Raw genomic sequence first — 16,045 nt, forward strand, 5'->3', positions numbered from 1 at the left:
TTGCCACCTGAATGGCTGGGGGGAGCCTAGGAGCAAGGGGGAAGATGGAGGTTCATCATGCATATCTCATCTGTGAGCTCCTTCTGGTTCTCTGGATGTGTTGGATATAATTTAGGCTGTCAATCTCAAATCTGGGACCTCAGCAAGGCCCAGGGACCTGCTGAGTTACACTTTCCTGCTTGTTCCTGGCCTGGAGACAACTGTCTCCCTGTGGTGACTTGACACTTAGATGGTACCCCTACTGAAAGCTAGAGCTCAGGTCAGTGGGATTGTGTGGCAGGGCAAACAGCAGGGTTTTGGCATTGGGCAAACTCAGGTCCAAAACTTGGATCTGCTACTTCCTAGCTGTGAGATCTTAGCAAGATAACTTCTGATCCTGTCTCGTCTATAAACTCACAGGAGAACAAATAGCACTTTCTTCGTAGTGTTGGACCACAGTGACTCATGCTACTTCCCTTCCGCTTTCTGGGGCCTGGAGTGCAGCTAGCTCTGCACACAGGGTGTGGACTTGCTTGGATTGACTTGTGATGACCGATGCAGTCCTGGAGGCAGAATATCAGAAACAAAATTCTCATTGAAGTTTCTTTTGAGCTCAGGGGAGTTTCCTCATCCAGGTCGGGTCAGTGCCTTAGAGAGGGGGGTGCCTTCAGCTGGAGGTAGCATCATCAGCAGGCAAGTAACCCCAGTGGGAGGAGTTAAAGAGCAGGGTCCAGCTGCATCTCCATGCTTGGAGCTTTCCAGCCCCTCCCTGAGCAAAGCCTTAAGGCTTAGGATTGGTTGAAAGCTTAGGATCAGTGGCCTTGATTTTCTGCGGTCAAGTAAGTTATCCCTGTGGCCAGCAGGTGGCACTGAGTCCTCAGTTCTGCTAGCCTCGGGCTCACTGTCATCAGCCTGTCTGTGTGCCTGCGAGCACACAGGGAGTTTATTCTGCATGGGGTCCCAAGGTTGGGGCTGCTGAGGGGCTCTTCATTTGTAAGTCTGGCCCCTCCTCTGGCCTTAAGGAGAGCCAGCTGAGTCTCAAGAGCCAGGCTCTGAGCAGCTTTTTACCTTTTTCCCTCTAAACAAGAAACAGGGCAGCTTAGCATGAAAAGAATCCACACTGGGGGGCTGCATGGGAGCGGGGATTGGGCAGCCCAGAGTTTGGACCTGCACCAGCAGCTTCCTGGAGCCCTCCCTCTGGAGCAGCCTGGGACATACACTTGCTGATCAGATGAAAACCCAGGCCTCACTGCAGCAGCAACCCTGGCTAATTGTCCTGTACACTTCTTCCACCATTCATTCATTCATTCATTTGGTGCCTACTCAGTGCCAGGCAGAGTGCTGAATCAGGTGCTTGACATGGGAGGGAATGATCACAACCATCTTAATAGGACCACTCACCGTGGGGGTGAGGCCAGAAGCAAGAAGATCAGGCAATAGGCATTGCCCCGGCACCTGTAATCAGGGTCTGAGTTGGGAGGGGCACTGTGTAGAAAGTAAGATCAGGCAAAGAAATTCATCACTGAGGAGAAATAAAAAAGGACCTTCTGTCTTAACATTTGCTTGGTCAGTTTTCTCATCATGTGGCTGATTGAACAGCAATCACAATTGTTAACATTTCTTAAAACACATATTATGGACCAGGCACTTAAGCATTCTACATATGTTTTTCACTTACTCCCCACAAAAATTCTATGAGGTAGGTACTATTAGTACACCCATTTTATAGATGAGGCAACTGAGGCACAAACAGATTAAGGTCTTACAGCTAGAGCTCAAGAGCTCATGCTACAATTACCACACCAATACAAATGACATCACCATCTCTCTCTCTCTGAGCACCCCAGCCTTCTAGTAGATCCCTGGGAGTGGAGACAGGGCCCAGGGATATAAGTTCAGCGAATGTCCAAAGGTGGAGATGTCCAGAGGGCTGGGCCTCCTGAGGCATAAAGGGGAATGGCCCTCTGAGCTGGGGGAAGAGGAGCCAGCTCCAGGTGCCTTCCCTGGCCTCCTTGCTAGGGTCCATAGCACCTCTTGAGTGTGAGGTGACAGCTGCCAGCCCCTGCCCTCCCTATTCACCAACACACTCACTGCAAATGAACATTTTGTCTCCCCAAGAACAGCCCAAAGTTTAGGTCATGAAGGGAGAGGCTTTATTGACAAAGGAGAAGGCAGAATTCTGGGCAAGTACACACAGCACTGCCCCAAGAGTCCAGGCTCACGATCAAGGGCTTCCTTGCCTCAGCAACCTTGCTCACGCCCACCATCCTGAGCTTTCCAACACCTCCTTTTCCAGCAACCCAAAGATGCCCATGGCCACCTCTGGACAGACAAGGTGAGTGGCAGCCACTGTTGGGGAGCCAGAACCCGAGTCTGGTCTGAGGCCTGCGGCGTGTGGCATGCCCCCGGACGCCTCTCCTCACCCTCTTTCTAACTGGCATGTCAGTGTCTGCAGCAGCAGTAGCAGCTGCTGCCCCAGCCCACCCCAGCCTCCCAGGAAGGGGGACAGAATGGGCACAGGCAGATGCAGCAGCCACAGCTCACGGAGCCCTCACTGCAGAGGGCTGGTGTTGGGGCAATGGCAAGGGGCACAGACCCCATCTTCTCTTCCCTGTGCCTGAGCACTTGCCCTCCCATGTCATTAGTTTCCCAGGGCTCATCTAAACAAAGCCTCCTTTTGTCGTTTCTCCCCTGCTGCCTCCCCCTTCCTGGCCTGAGTCTGCCCCATGGAGGGGAGCCCTGCCATTCTCAGCCTGTCCCTTTCTGTGTAGGCTCCACAGCTCCAATTCTCCAGCTGGGGTGTGGTCTATCATCAACTGCCCCCCCGGGGGCTGCCGGGGCCCACCATTAGCCCATTATGCTTCCACGGACCAAGTAGGCCTGGAGCCTGACCATGGGCATCTCTTGGTGCCACAGAAATAGAGCAGCAGACCTCCAACCTGGGGATTGTTCTTCCCCCCCCACCTGCCCATCTTGTGGTTGGTCGATCTTGGGGGCCTCAGACAGGAGATGCAGCTCTAGGTCCCAGCACCTCCCACAGCCTCGTGCTGGGTGGGTGGGGCACAAGCCAGTCCTGAGCTGGGGCTGGGAGGCACATGGACAAAAATAACCCAGTATAGGCTCCTGCTGAGGCCAGAAATAACGTAGTGACAGTGCCTTGTAACACCGTGGCCGAGCAGCAGTGGGGGAGGCTGAACTGAAGAGGGCCCAGCCTCAGAGGTCCTGGCCTGGTCACAGGGCCCACACCACATCCACTCTACATACCATACACACTGCCCATGTGCACTCAAGGGTGTGTGTGGGACCCGAGGGTCCATGGCTCAGGACAGAGCATCCGGAGAGATGCTAAACTTGGGCTTGGCTTTAGCCACTGCCATGCTGCGCTTGCGCAGGGGCCCACGGGCTGAGGCAAGGGGCAGGGCGTCCAGCAGGCTTCGGTCCTCATCAAGCTGACGGGCTGTGCAGAGTGGCGTGGGCACTTTGATGGTGTTGCCAAACTTGGAGTAGTCCACAGAGTAGCGGCCGTCCTCCTCGGCTACAATGGGCACAAAGCGCTGGCCCCACAGAATCTCATCAGCCAGGTAGGAGGTGCGGGCCTGGGTGGTGATGCCTGTGGTTTCCACCACGCCTTCAAGGATGACAACGATCTCGAGGTCCTGGTGGTGGTGCAGGTCACTGGGTGCCAGGTCATAGAGTGGGCTGTTGGCATCAATGACGTGGTAGATAATGAGGGGGGCCACCAGGAAGATGCTGTTGCCCCCCACACCGTTCTCCATGGGGATGTCCACCTGGTGGAGGGGCACTACTTCACCCTCAGGGCTGGTGGTCTTGCGCACCACCTGCATGTGGATGGTGGCGCTGATGATCATGCTCTTGCGGAGGTCGCCCACACGCAGCATGAAGCAGAGGCGGCCCTGGCGTACTGCGATGACTGCATGTTTGCTGAAGATAAGAGTCTCTGCCCGCCGGTGGGCCTGGGCAGTCTTCATGAAGATGCAGCCCAGCATGATGGCATTGATCATGAGCCCCACGATGTTCTGTACAATGAGGACCAGGATGGCCAGTGGGCACTCCTCAGTCACCATGCGTCCACCAAAACCGATGGTCACCTGAACCTCGATGGAGAAAAGGAAGGCCGATGAGAAGGACTGGATGCTGGTGACACAGGGCACTGGGCCGTCCTCGCCGGGGGCCAGGTCACCGTGCGCGAAGGCAATGAGCCACCAGGCCATGGCGAAGAGCAACCAGCTGCACAAGAAGGACATGGTGAAGATGAGAAGGGTGTGGGGCCACTTGAGGTCCACCAGGGTGGTGAACACGTCCTGCAGGAAGCGGCCCTGCTCACGGATGTTCTTGTGGGCCACGTTGCAGTTGCCGTTCTTGGACACGAAGCGGGCCCTCCTTTCACGGGCATGGTACCGGGGCTCTGCAGGGTCCTCCGCGAGCCGAGTCAGCACATACTCCTCGGGAATGATGCCCTTGCGGGACAGCATGTCTCCAGCCGCCCCCTGGGAGGCGATTCTCCCATGGGGGTGCCCCCCGACCGGAACTAGGGCTCTTGAGCCGGCCTCACTCTGGGGTCTCTTTCCTGGCACCCTCTCACCCTGGGACCACCCTCAGCCTGTGCTGGCCTCACTTTTGACCCTTCCTCACCTCCACCTGAGCTCTGCCTCACCTCTCCGTACCAGCTTCACAATCCCAGTCCACCTGCCCATGCCTCCTGAGCCCTCAACCCTGCCTATTCCCCTCCTAGCCCTGGATCCCTGCTCAGCACCTCCACCAGCCAATCACCCTGGTCCTCCCCCTAAGACTCCTTCTCCCCACCCAGGCTTCCTTTTCAGCCTACCTCTTCCACCTCCAAACCTTCCACCTCCAAACCTACCACCTCCAGATCTGACCAACTAGTCACACATCCCTCACTGTTTCCCGCCTCACCTATCCCCTACCCCCACCCCACTCCCGGCTCCCCTCCAAGCTCCTGTTTCATAGCCTGACTACCCCCAGTCTCACCTCCTGATATGCCCCTATTTTCCCCGGTAGCGCTCCCGCTGCTCTTCAGGTTCCCCTCCAGCTCTCGCCCTCTCTGTCTCCTGGGGATCGTGAGCCCTCCGGAGTCGCCACCCTGCCCGGCTCCACTCGGATTCCCTTACCCCCTGCGCGACCTGGCCGGGCGCACTGAGTCGCGGCCCCCCGGTTCCCCGCCACCCGTCCGCCCGCCGGCGGCCCCGGCCCGGCGCTTGTCCCTGCCCCTCCCGCTCGTCGCCGCAGCACCTGCTCCTGCCCCTCAAGCCGCAGCCGCAGCCTCCCAGCCCCCTCCCGCCGCAGGGGCGCTGTCGGCGGGCGGGCCTCTAGTCCTTGCGTCGGTCAGTGCATGGGTCCGCCGAGTCGGACCTGTGCGAGGTGGGGGTGGAAGACTGCGGGCGGGGGCACGCCGGAGGAGCGGCGTGGGGCTCCGGGGCCGCCAGGGGGAGCCCAACCTATTCCTGAGCCGGAGAGGGGCGGGCCCAGGCGCAGGCCCCGCCCCCGCCTTCTCAGGACTCCGCCTCGAGCGCCTTGAAATTGGGGGAAGGGAGGGGGAGAGCGAGACTCACTCCTCGGTGACTCGCCCTTCCTGTCCGGAGACCGCAGCCCCTGTCGCCTCGGCACCCCTGCCCCAATTTTCCCATCCGCAGTTGAGTCGATACCCGCCTCGCGCAGTGCTGGGCTCTGCGGTTCCCCAGGGAAAGGAGGCGCCGAGAGGCTGCGCCACGGATGGGAAAGGGGCTGGAGAGAGATTAGGTGGACCGAAGGCTTTTCGACTAACCGTTTCTTCCTTTTAGGGGACGCTCTTAATCTTTTCTGGGGCATAGACCCTTTGAGAATCTGATGGAAACCACGGACTGTCCCTAGACAATTATGTACCTTAATAGATGTAGGAGCACAGTTTAACATTCACTACACAGGGGATGCTAGATGCTCTAGCCCAGAAGCCTGGCCGGCTCCGTTCTTTCGATCAGGACTCCCTCTCCCACCCCGCCCCTGCATGTTAAAGCGGGCTTCAGCCTCTGGCATTGGCTTTACACCTCCTCAAAACTGAAGCCTGATTTCTTGCACCTTAGGTAATGGGAAGGAGCCCTAGAGGTACAGTGGTTAAAGCCATTGACTGCTAACCGAAGGGTCCGCGGGAGAAAGATGTGGCAGTCTGCTACTATACGGATCTGCAGCCTTGGAATCCCTATGGGGTCGCTGTGAGTCTGAATTGACGCAATGGCAGTAGGTTTTTTGGTTAGGTAATGGGAGGCACCTGGGTGTGAGTGGTGTATTGGGGCTAGCTTGGGCATCCAGGCTCTTGGCTGGGACATGGGTAGTATTTCCATTGCAGGCATCAGCCTAGGGTTGCCCCTATGGCCTGGGCCCCACATGGGTTTCCCCAGTTCTCAGCTGGGAGGGAAAGCCTGCTAGGTCTCTGTTGTTGGAATAGTAATGGCCTCACCCTCTCTGTGGGGCTCAGATCCTTGCAGAGGAACCACTGACCCATGTGTGGCCATTTGTTAGAGTAGGGCCTACAGGCAGGGGCTGGGAAGCTAGGAGGCAGTGGGGATGTGGGTCACAGTGGGGGCAGGGTCTGACTTTCATATTGAGTTTTGCTCTTTCTCTCTTTTACCCACCTGCTGGCAGAATGAACACTGCCACTTATGGTAAACATGATCTTGGGCTATATTAACAGAGGTTCAGTGTCTGTGATGGGGAGAGGAAAACATAATGAGTGAGGAGCTCAAGAAGACAGAGTTACATGGGAAACCTCTGAGGCAACTACAGTTGTTCAGTTATCAGAAGAGGCACCTCGGAGGGTCCCCTGGGAGGTTTGGGCACTATTGTGGACACCTCTGGGATTGAAAAAGGAGACAGTAGTTGTTTTGTGTAGCTGAAAGGGTAGAATCAGGACAGTGGGTAGAACAGAGGCAGGATTTGATTTCAGTTATGGAAGAGTCAGTTCTAATAATTAGAGATGACCCACATCTGTGGGGTATCCAAGCCAAGGTTGGTGGCCATCAAGGATGCTATAGAGGGCCTTGGGAATCCCTGCCATGCCCCTTCCTTCCAATCTCTTGGCATGGGAAGGATCCTCTTTTCCCTCCCCCAGTTCTGCTCTTGGGAAGCCCACAGTGAGGGGTGCTGCTGGGCCCCTAGAGGCATCTCAGAGCAGCCCTGAGGCCTCAGCCATTCCCTGCTCCATCTAGTCCACCAGGGCAAGCCTCTTACCCAAAAGGTTCAGCCTCCTACTGTTTCATTCTACATCTGCTCACGTTTATCTCCCTCAAACACTACACTTGTCAGGTTACTTCCTTGTTCAAAATGCTTCTCCAGTCCCCTTTTGTTCATAGGTTTATCCCAAACTCGTTGTCCTGACACTGAAGGTTCTCTGATGTCTCACCCCACTGCCCTCATCTCCCTTCCACCTTCCTGGCCAACTAACACTCCTAAGTCATTCCCACATCACTCTTTAGCTCCTGCTGCCACCACCCCAAAGACCTTTTCTCAACCCCTTTGCCTATCCAAATCCTACCCCTCCCACTGCCCAACACAAACCCTGCCCCTTCCAGGCAGCCAACCAGGCTTCACAGAGCTCTCCTTTCCTGAGCTCCTCTGTCTCCTGCAGCATCCAGAAGGGTCTGTGCTGGGCCCTCTTCCAATGAGACTTGTAAATTATGGCCCTGAACCCTCAGAGCCAAGAGGGATGCAGGTCGCAAGACTCCTGGGTCCATACCCTCCAGGCCTGGAACAGCCAATATTGAAGGCAACATGTAAATGATAATAAAATGATACGTCAATGAGCACCTGGGTTTCTTGGTTGAGGGCAGGTGTGCACTCCTGTTTTATGATGCAGATGGAGTCTGAAGACGGCTGTTGTTTTGGTCTTCCAGCTGTTGTTTTGGTCTCCCGGGTGTCTGGGCCCCAGCATCTCCCAGCCGCTACCTGACCAACTTGTGGTATATGCACATTGCTTTCCCTCTGAAGAACCATCCCTCTCTCACCCTTGAATGCCCCTGCTTGAGGAACCGAGAAGGGCCATGTGACCCAGGCCTAACCAGTCAGTGTATTCTATCCCTCTGGTCACAGATTGTGTGCGGGTGGGGATGTGACCCAAATTGGTCCACTGAAATTCACTCCTGAGATTTCTGCTGGAACTATTAGGAAAGAGCATCTCATTTTCCTCCGGGGCTACTAATTGGACAGGATGTAAGCTGGAGCTACGAGAGCCACCTGTCAATGGGGAGAGGAAAATGGAGCCCAGAAATGGGGACATATCCCTAATGTCAACACCTGCATCCAGCCATGCTTGAAGTAGTACACCTCCTGGCCTTTTCATTCACCTAAGACAATAAATTCCAGCTTTTGTTTAGGCCACTTTGCATTGGGTTCCTGTCACCTGCAGCTGAAAATCTGCTGACGCAGGGTACCCAAGCTCCATAATTCCAATCCAAGAATGAAAAGGAGAAGGATGGGGGAGGGGACCAAGCTGATGGGGTCTGATACCTATCTGATGAGATCCTCACAGAAACCCTACACAAAGAAACACGGTTTTGTCCAAGGTCACACAGCTTCTCCAGGTGTACCCAATGCCAAAGCTAGGCTGGCTCCACTGTACCCATGGCCTGTCACCAGCCCCTCCCCATCAGACCAGGGCCTCTAGTAAGAAATAATCAATCTCTTTATTTACAAGTGATTTACAGTTAGAAAGCCCAGTTGAGGGGCGGGGCAGGAGTGGGGGATGGCACTTGGGCGCGACCGGTCACTTGTCTGCGTGGACAAAGGAGGCGAAGACACTGTCCTTCCGGCTGAGTAACTTCTCTGGCTTGTCAAACTCAAGGATGGCGCCACGCTTCAGGACGATCACCAGGTCTGCACTCAGGATGGTGTGCACGCGGTGCTGGGCGGGGCAGGAGAGGCGGGTCAGGAGGGGGCGGGGCGGGGAGCTGAAGGGTGTCCCTCCTGCAGCCTTGAGGAGGCTACTGCCAGAATGCTCTATTTCTGTGCTGACTGCCTTTTCCTGAGGTGACTGTGACTACGAACCCTTCATCCCCTAATACCACCATTCTCCCCTCACCAAGTCTCAGCTCTGCCTCTACCTTTAGGCCTCAAGATCCAGAAATTACCCTGATATTCCACCTCCCAATTCTCATGGAGAAGTAACCCCAGTCTAGCTCACAGGGCCTGGGGACAGGAGCAGGGCCTTGGGAACTGGAGAAAGAGGGGCGTATCTGAGGCAAGCACAGGTGCAAATCCCCTGTACCCCAAATCCTGTAGTCCAGGCTCCCTGTAGCTCTCCAGACTTGTTGCCCTGTCCTGTTGTAGGGTACTCTCTTGATTACCAGGCCCAGGTGAGCCCAGGGGCTGCCCCACTAATGACAGCTGTGGAGGTCAGCCCTCTCTCCAGGTGTTCCTTCCCACCCCATCATCAAACCCCTTACCGCAATGGTGACCACAGTGCGATCTGCGAAGGCTGTCATCACCACCTTCTGGAGGATGTTTTCCTGCCAGGTGGGGGCAGCAGCTGTTGGCTCACCTGCCCAGTGGATGGGGTCAGGCCTGGCTTTGGGGACTTGGGGCCCAGGTTTGTGGCCCAGCTTCTATCTAACCCCAATCCCAGCCCCACCTCCACCCTCTATCTCTACCCAGAGCACTGACCAGGTTCCCAGCATTCAGGAGCTACAATCAACCTGTTGGGAGCTTAGCACTGTGTGTGTGTGTGTGTGCATTGTGTGATATATGTTGGGTGTAGGGTTGTGTGTATGTGTGTGGTACATGTGTACCTCTTTTTGTATATTTACCTGTGAGGTGGGTGACGGGTGTGAATTCTATGTGGGTTTGTGTGCGGGGTGTATGTGTGTGCGCATGAACATGCCCTAAGACTAGATAGAGTCAGGGGTCCCCCAGCCTTTTGCTTTTTCTGCCACAAATGACTCTGGACATTAAAGGTAACTTGAGCTTCAGGACAGGTTCTCCCTAAAGCCCCACCCAGGCCTCCCGCCAAAAGCCCTGTCCCATGAATGTGCCCAGAACCGACCGTGGCCATGTCGATGGATGCTGTAGCCTCATCCATGATGAAGATGCTTGTCTTCCTCACAAAGGCCCGAGCCAGGCAGAACAGTTGCCTCTGGCCCTGGCTGAAATTCTCCCCACCTTCTGTGATGATGGCATCTGAAAACAGCCCCAGAAGGGGGAACAGGGCTGAATAGGGCAGATGGCATGGCTTGGAGCGTGTTGAGGAAGGTGTGTATGAAGGTGTATATTTGGGTGTGTGTGTCAGTGAGTACAGTTGTGTGCAAGGTTGCTACACCTTGTATAGTCCCATGGGTACAATTTGCATGGATAACCATGAGAATGGTGTCCACTAGAGGTGTGCACTGCTGCAGCCCTGGGCAGAACCAGGAGCAGGCCATGTGTGCACTGAACATGTATGTGCTGCATGCATGTGGGCCCTAGTGGGGCCTCTCTGGGTGATTCTCTGCAGCCAAGGCTTGGCCAGCCCCACTACTCCAGGAGCTGCAGCACATAGACCAGGACTCTACTGACTGCTGGAGAGGGGCAGAGTCTTCCTAGCAGCCCTGCTGTGTGACCTGAGCCTGTGATTTCTCAGTCTGGCCTCTCCAACCCCAGGGCAGAACTGGGCAGGCAGGTAGAAGAGGCAGGGCAGTTCTGAAGACACTACCATCATAACAAAGGACTTGCAATCTGGGCCCCATAGGGAGCCCAGATTTCCCCCCTGAAACCTGCAGAGAGGCTTGAACTAATTGTGTGACCTGAGGCAAGTCACTTGACCTCTCTGGGCCCCTGTATGATGAGAGGTAGGCCTAAATGGTCTCTGGGGTCCTGCCAGAGCCCCGACTCCAAACTCTGGTCACACTTAGGACATGGGTGTGAGGTTTACCTCCTCAGCCCCTACAGGGGTCCTTTAGAGCCCAACCAACCCAGCAGCTCAGGTGGGAGTAGTTACCAAGGCCTCCTGGCAGTGCTTTTACCACCAGCTTCAACTGGGCGATCTCCAGGGCCTCCCACAGCGTGCTGTCAGAGCATTTCTTCTCTGGGTCCAGGTTAAATCTGGAGGATGACACAGAAAACCCCATTAGGGAGAGGAGCAGGGTCCCAGCTCCATCCTAGAGGACTCACAGAGGCCAAGGCTGTCAAGGAATCAGTGCCTTGGAATTAATTGACTTGAGCAGTCTGCCTGGGATGGGAGCACCAATGTGGTAGCAGTGAGGAAGACCTGTGGGTTGGGGTGTTGCCTAGGCCTAATGGGAAAGAGAGGGCATGAGGGTAAAATGTGGATCCTCTGAAGAATCAGTGCCAGCCCACAGTGCCCAAAGCCTGAGCAGGGCTGCTTGCCTAGAAAGCTGGGTACCCGCCAGGGCCCTCCTGCCTACCTTATCCTTCTCTCCTTCATACCCCAGATCTGATGGGGCCATGCCAGGCATGGGCTCTCCTGGCCTTCCCTATCCCTCTCTTCTACATACTGCAGATCTGATGGGGCCAAGCCAGGCACGGGGTTGGGGTAGGACAGGCAGTGTAGTGGGACTCACCGGATGGTGCCGCTGAAGAGGACAGGGTCCTGAAGGATGATGGAGAGGCGAGAGCGCAGGGTGTGCAGTGGCAGTTTTGCAATGTCGATGCCATCAATGATGATTCGCCCTGCACGGAGATGATGTCACAGCTGGGACACTGCTGCAGGGAGCAGGGCTGGGGACCAGGGTCCTCACAAGGAGGCAGGGGAAGGTAGTGATTGCTGGGCCTCCTGTGTGATGCCTGACCATACACCAGGACTGAGGTCCTGTCTGGTAGCTGTGGGTACACATGGGGTGCTTACCGCACAGCCAGAGGGGTGGTTTGTGTGTGTGTGTGTGTGCACGCGCGCGTTTGCATGTGGTCGGGGAGGCTGGTCTCACCTTCGAACATGTCCACCATGCGGAAGAAGGCGAGAGAGAAGGAAGACTTCCCACTGCCTGTGCGGCCGCAGATCCCAATCTAGAAAGAGAGAAGCAGGCATCCTCTGGGGCTCTGGGGGCTGCTAAGAGTGGAGGGGCTCCCCAGTCCTAGCTCTGAGGGTGTCAGCAGGTGTGGGAGGTCACAGCTTCTCTTCTAGTCCTGGTGTTTTGACCAGCTTCTGTTTGGGCCCCAGGTTTGGGCTTGTTTCCTGCAGTGGGTTTAGAGGGGTTCAAGCAGGGATGTGAGAGCATGTGCAGGGGGTGTCTGTAAGTGCAGGAGTGTAGGTGTCTATTTGCCTGGGCCTTGGTGTGGGTCTGGGCAGGTCTGGTACTTGGTTGCAGGGAAGTGGGGGGCACTGGTGAGTCTCCACGTGCATGGATGGGGTGGGAGGGCACAGGGATGGCTGAGTGTGCAGGGATGTGTTTGTGCCCTGCCTTGTACTCGAGCCGTCACTGACTCCATCGCTGCCTGGCTCTTTCTGGTACCAACAGAAATTAAGGGACCAACACAGAGATAGTGACGTAGAAGGATGAGAAAGGCAAGGGCAGAGGTACATCCAAAGGTCAGAGATAGTGAGACTGACAGCCGCAGATAATGACAAAGTGACAGAAACAGAGGAAGAGCAGCAGAGACAGAGAGACACGCACGGGGAGTGAGGATGGAGTCAGAATTGGGTAAGAGCACCAGACTGGGCCTCCTTCCCCAGGGACCAGGGCAGTCTCATTCTCTGTCCTTTGACCCCTGCTCTGAAGCTCAGAGAGGGGTGCCCTGGGGAAAGACCCTGACCATTTGCAGGGAGGCCCTGACAATGCCCTCTAAGCCAGGAGAGTCCCAGGTGTCCATCACATTAGTGGACAGTCAAGGAGGCAGGGTCTGAGGGCATCAGGAGAAGGGAAGGGGGAAGGAGAGGAGAGGAGGACTGAACCTCGTCAGTGTGAGGGGCCTGGATGGGGAGACTAAGAGTCTGAATGGCTGGGAAGCTGCACCACACACTGCTCACTGTCCTCATGGCAGAAGTGCCATCTAACCTTCTGTCCTGGGGAGATGAGAGCATTGACGTGCTTCAGCACAGGCTTCAGGGAGCTGTCGTAGCGCACGCTCAGGTTCTGGATCTGGATCTTCCCTTGGTCTGGCCAGTTCTTCGGGATCAGTGATGGTGCTGGGGGCCAGGCTGGGGGTCAGCTAGTGCACAGGGATGCCAACCTACCCCCAGGCTCCCTTGGGGTTCCCAGCTCAAACCCTGCCCTCCTCGTGCCCTTCCCCCTGGAGTCCTCTTCTGGTGCTCCTCACCCAGCAGCCCCTCGTAGCTCTCTGCCTCAGTTTTCAGGAGCCCGTGGATACGTTTCACAGCCCCCAGCTGGATCTCCATGTCTGCTAGGTTCCTCACCATCCAATTCAGGTAGTTGGAGACCTGTAGGGAGAACAGGGCACGGAGTGGCAAGCAATCAGCCACAGACAGCGATCACTTGGTCCCATCTCCTGCCACCAGGATGGCTCTTTTCATAGCTTGAGGAGGGGCAAGGGGCCCTCAACTGCCTTTTGCTGCCCATCAGTTGGCTGTTAATGGTGGCTCTCCCTGGAGGTAGGAGGAGGGTTACAATGAATATGGGTTCTTTCCCACCACCTCTTGACCACATGGCCCCTCTGGCATCAAATCAGGTTAAGGTATGGTCTACAGGTGTTTTGGATGCAGAGGGTGCCCTGGGATTCCCTGAGTGCTGGTATCTGACCCTTCCCTGCTCCAGCCCACTGCCCACTCACCATGAGGGCATAGGTGAGGCCAAGGCCCACCAGGCCAGCCGAGAGCTCCCTGTGCAGGGAGTTGGAGATGGAGGTCACGGCTGCAATAAGGACCACGCATGCACCAATGTACTCCTGCAGAAGGAGAGGAGATGGTCTGGGCAGTCAGAGGTTGGGGCCACAGTGCCCCCCACCCTACCACATACTCACTCGCTTCTAGGGCAGAGAGCAGGCCAGCCATGATTCAACCCCAGCCCCCACCGACTCACATACACATCATCAGACCACAAAGGGGCCCCTGTGAGACAACATGTACACACAAGCTTATGCTTCCCCTACTCCCCAGCTACCGGCACACACCTACACACATGTACCTCATCAGCTGGCTCACATATGTACACAATATATATGTCATATGACACACACTCATCACAGTTAAACACACACTATTCTTGCACACACCTCAGATACACGACCCCCCAGGCAGTGATATGGAGGAAAGGGTCTCAGGTTAGACACTGGAAGGACATCTGGGCTGGGCAGGAGGGCTCAGTGTTCACTGTGCACCCGCACAGCCCAGTATCCCTTCCTCTCCTCCCACCCTCTGGTCCATATTTGGCCCTTGTTCTGGCTCCACACCACTATCAGAACCACCTATTCTGGGACCCACAGTAGGGGTCGGTAGCACTTGCCATGCGAACTTCCAGCCATCTGTTGGCTGCTGTGAGGAAGAGGGAGGCGATATTGTTGGAGTCTGTGTATTCGAGGAGCTTCTTCTGGAACCGGGCCTCATACCTGGAGGGAAGATGAGGAGAGTCTGAAGGAGTAGTGTTGGTTCACGAGGTCTCTGGGACTCCCCCTACCTACAGAGGGGGCCATGTAGGCTTCATCAGCCCTCAATCATGCCATCTCTGCCACCTAACGAACGCTTTTCCTCCCTGGAATGCCCACTCTTTTATACTTGTCCAAAGTGGTCAAGAGTCTCCTTCAAACTCTTGTTTTTCACCCCAAGACCCATTCTTCTCTCCAGATCTTCCCCATTATAGTAAAGGGCCCCTCCATCCATTCAATTGTGCTGGCCAGAAACTTAGGAATCATCCTGGATTCACATTGAATCTATCACTAAGTCCTCTTATTTCTACCTCCACAATAGCCCTTGGCTCTGCCCACCTCTCTTCAGCTTCCTGTCCACCGCAAGCTCTCACCTGGACTACTGCATCAGCTTCCTAATAGGTCTACCTGCTGTCTCCTTACACTCCCCCTTTCCACATAGCAGCCAGCATCTTTCTAAATAACAAATTGCATCATCTCCCTCTTTCCCCCCTGCTTAGAATATCAATGGCTTCCCATTGCTTTTAGGATAAAGAATCATCTCCTTGCCAGAAGGCTGTGAGAACTGACCCCTGCCAACCTCACCAACCTTCTCCCATGCCACAAGTCCCCTGGCTCACTGTGCTGCAGCCATTCCAGCCATTTCTCAGTTTTGCAACAATACCAAGTTCTTCCCCGCCCCAGGGCCTTTACACATGTTGTTCCCAGGCCTGGAATGCTTTCTCCCTTACTGTTCACAAGGCTGACTCCTTCTCAACCTTCAGGGCTTACCTTAAATGGCACCTCCTCAGAGAGGGCTTCCCTGACCACTACTTTACCTAAGGCACATCTCCCTTATTTTTCTCTATCTCTGAAGCCTGTTTTCTTCATAGTCTTTAGCTATTTGCTTCATTTCTTTAGCTGTTTATGATTCATCTCCCTCGCAAGACTGTAAGCTCCAGGAGGACCAAGATCATGTCTGTTTTGTTCACCAATGTACCCCAGAACCTGACACTATAATAAATATTGAATTAATAATTGAATGGCGTGTCCCCTAATTCTCTAGGGTAGATCTCTCAGTACATGGAGCTCTGGAGGGCCCTTGTTTCCTCATCATGTTCTCCCCTGTGTTATTGCCCATGGACCTGCCTCCTCTCTCTGACCAGCCTGAGTTCCTAGCATCACTCTCCTTGGCCACCCCCCTCAGACCTGGCTGACTTGAGCAGGGTTCAGAGGAAGGGGCAGGAGCACTTGTTTGATGATGAATAAAAGAATAAATGAAAAGCAGCCTCAGCACCACTGGGCCTGACGACTAAACCCAGGGCACTCAGAGGAACTCAAGATGTGCCTTGTTGGGCACTGGCTTGTCACTCCCAAAAGGTGTTTGCTCTACTTTGATTATTTCTGGGTGGAGAGTGTGCATCTGAACTACATGTCTGAAGGGGATGAAACGAGTCCAAGGTGTGAGAGAGTGTGCGATTGCACAGCCAAGGGGTGGATGTCTGCGGTGAGTGATGTGTCTGTGGTGAGTGTGAAATTGTACATCTGAAGG

The 16,045-nt window shown here is 55.3% G+C and overlaps 2 protein-coding genes across 8 annotated transcripts in view; both read right to left on the reverse strand.

The window, feature by feature from the left end:
- Positions 1 to 2,517: 2,517 nt before the first annotated feature.
- On the reverse strand, positions 2,518 to 4,683 carry KCNJ11 (potassium inwardly rectifying channel subfamily J member 11). Its single transcript, XM_049889891.1, has one exon. It carries the CDS (start codon positions 4,470 to 4,472, stop codon positions 3,300 to 3,302), a length of 1,173 nt encoding a protein of 390 aa, XP_049745848.1. The 5' UTR covers positions 4,473 to 4,683; the 3' UTR covers positions 2,518 to 3,299.
- A 3,992-nt stretch (positions 4,684 to 8,675) lies between these two features.
- Positions 8,676 to 16,045, reverse strand: part of ABCC8 (ATP binding cassette subfamily C member 8) — an 89,294-nt gene continuing 81,924 nt past the window's right edge. For 5 of the 7 annotated variants that reach the window (XM_049890578.1, XM_049890579.1, XM_049890577.1 and 2 more), the window contains 10 exons: positions 14,376 to 14,478; positions 13,705 to 13,818; positions 13,234 to 13,354; positions 12,972 to 13,102; positions 11,904 to 11,982; positions 11,541 to 11,649; positions 10,958 to 11,061; positions 10,028 to 10,161; positions 9,432 to 9,494; positions 8,676 to 8,890 (listed from right to left, as the gene is read on the reverse strand). In XM_049890578.1, the coding sequence (XP_049746535.1) occupies positions 8,753 to 8,890; positions 9,432 to 9,494; positions 10,028 to 10,161; positions 10,958 to 11,061; positions 11,541 to 11,649; positions 11,904 to 11,982; positions 12,972 to 13,102; positions 13,234 to 13,354; positions 13,705 to 13,818; positions 14,376 to 14,478 (1,096 nt within the window). In that variant the 3' untranslated portion in view covers positions 8,676 to 8,752. Of the gene's footprint in view, positions 8,891 to 9,431; positions 9,495 to 10,027; positions 10,162 to 10,957; positions 11,062 to 11,540; positions 11,650 to 11,685; positions 11,800 to 11,903; positions 11,983 to 12,971; positions 13,103 to 13,233; positions 13,355 to 13,704; positions 13,819 to 14,375; positions 14,479 to 16,045 lie in introns of those variants that run through there. The other 2 variants (XM_049890581.1, XM_049890583.1) reach the window with 2 other exon arrangements.

This window comes from Elephas maximus, chromosome 7, assembly GCF_024166365.1.
Source record: "Elephas maximus indicus isolate mEleMax1 chromosome 7, mEleMax1 primary haplotype, whole genome shotgun sequence".
NCBI lineage: Eukaryota > Metazoa > Chordata > Mammalia > Proboscidea > Elephantidae > Elephas > Elephas maximus.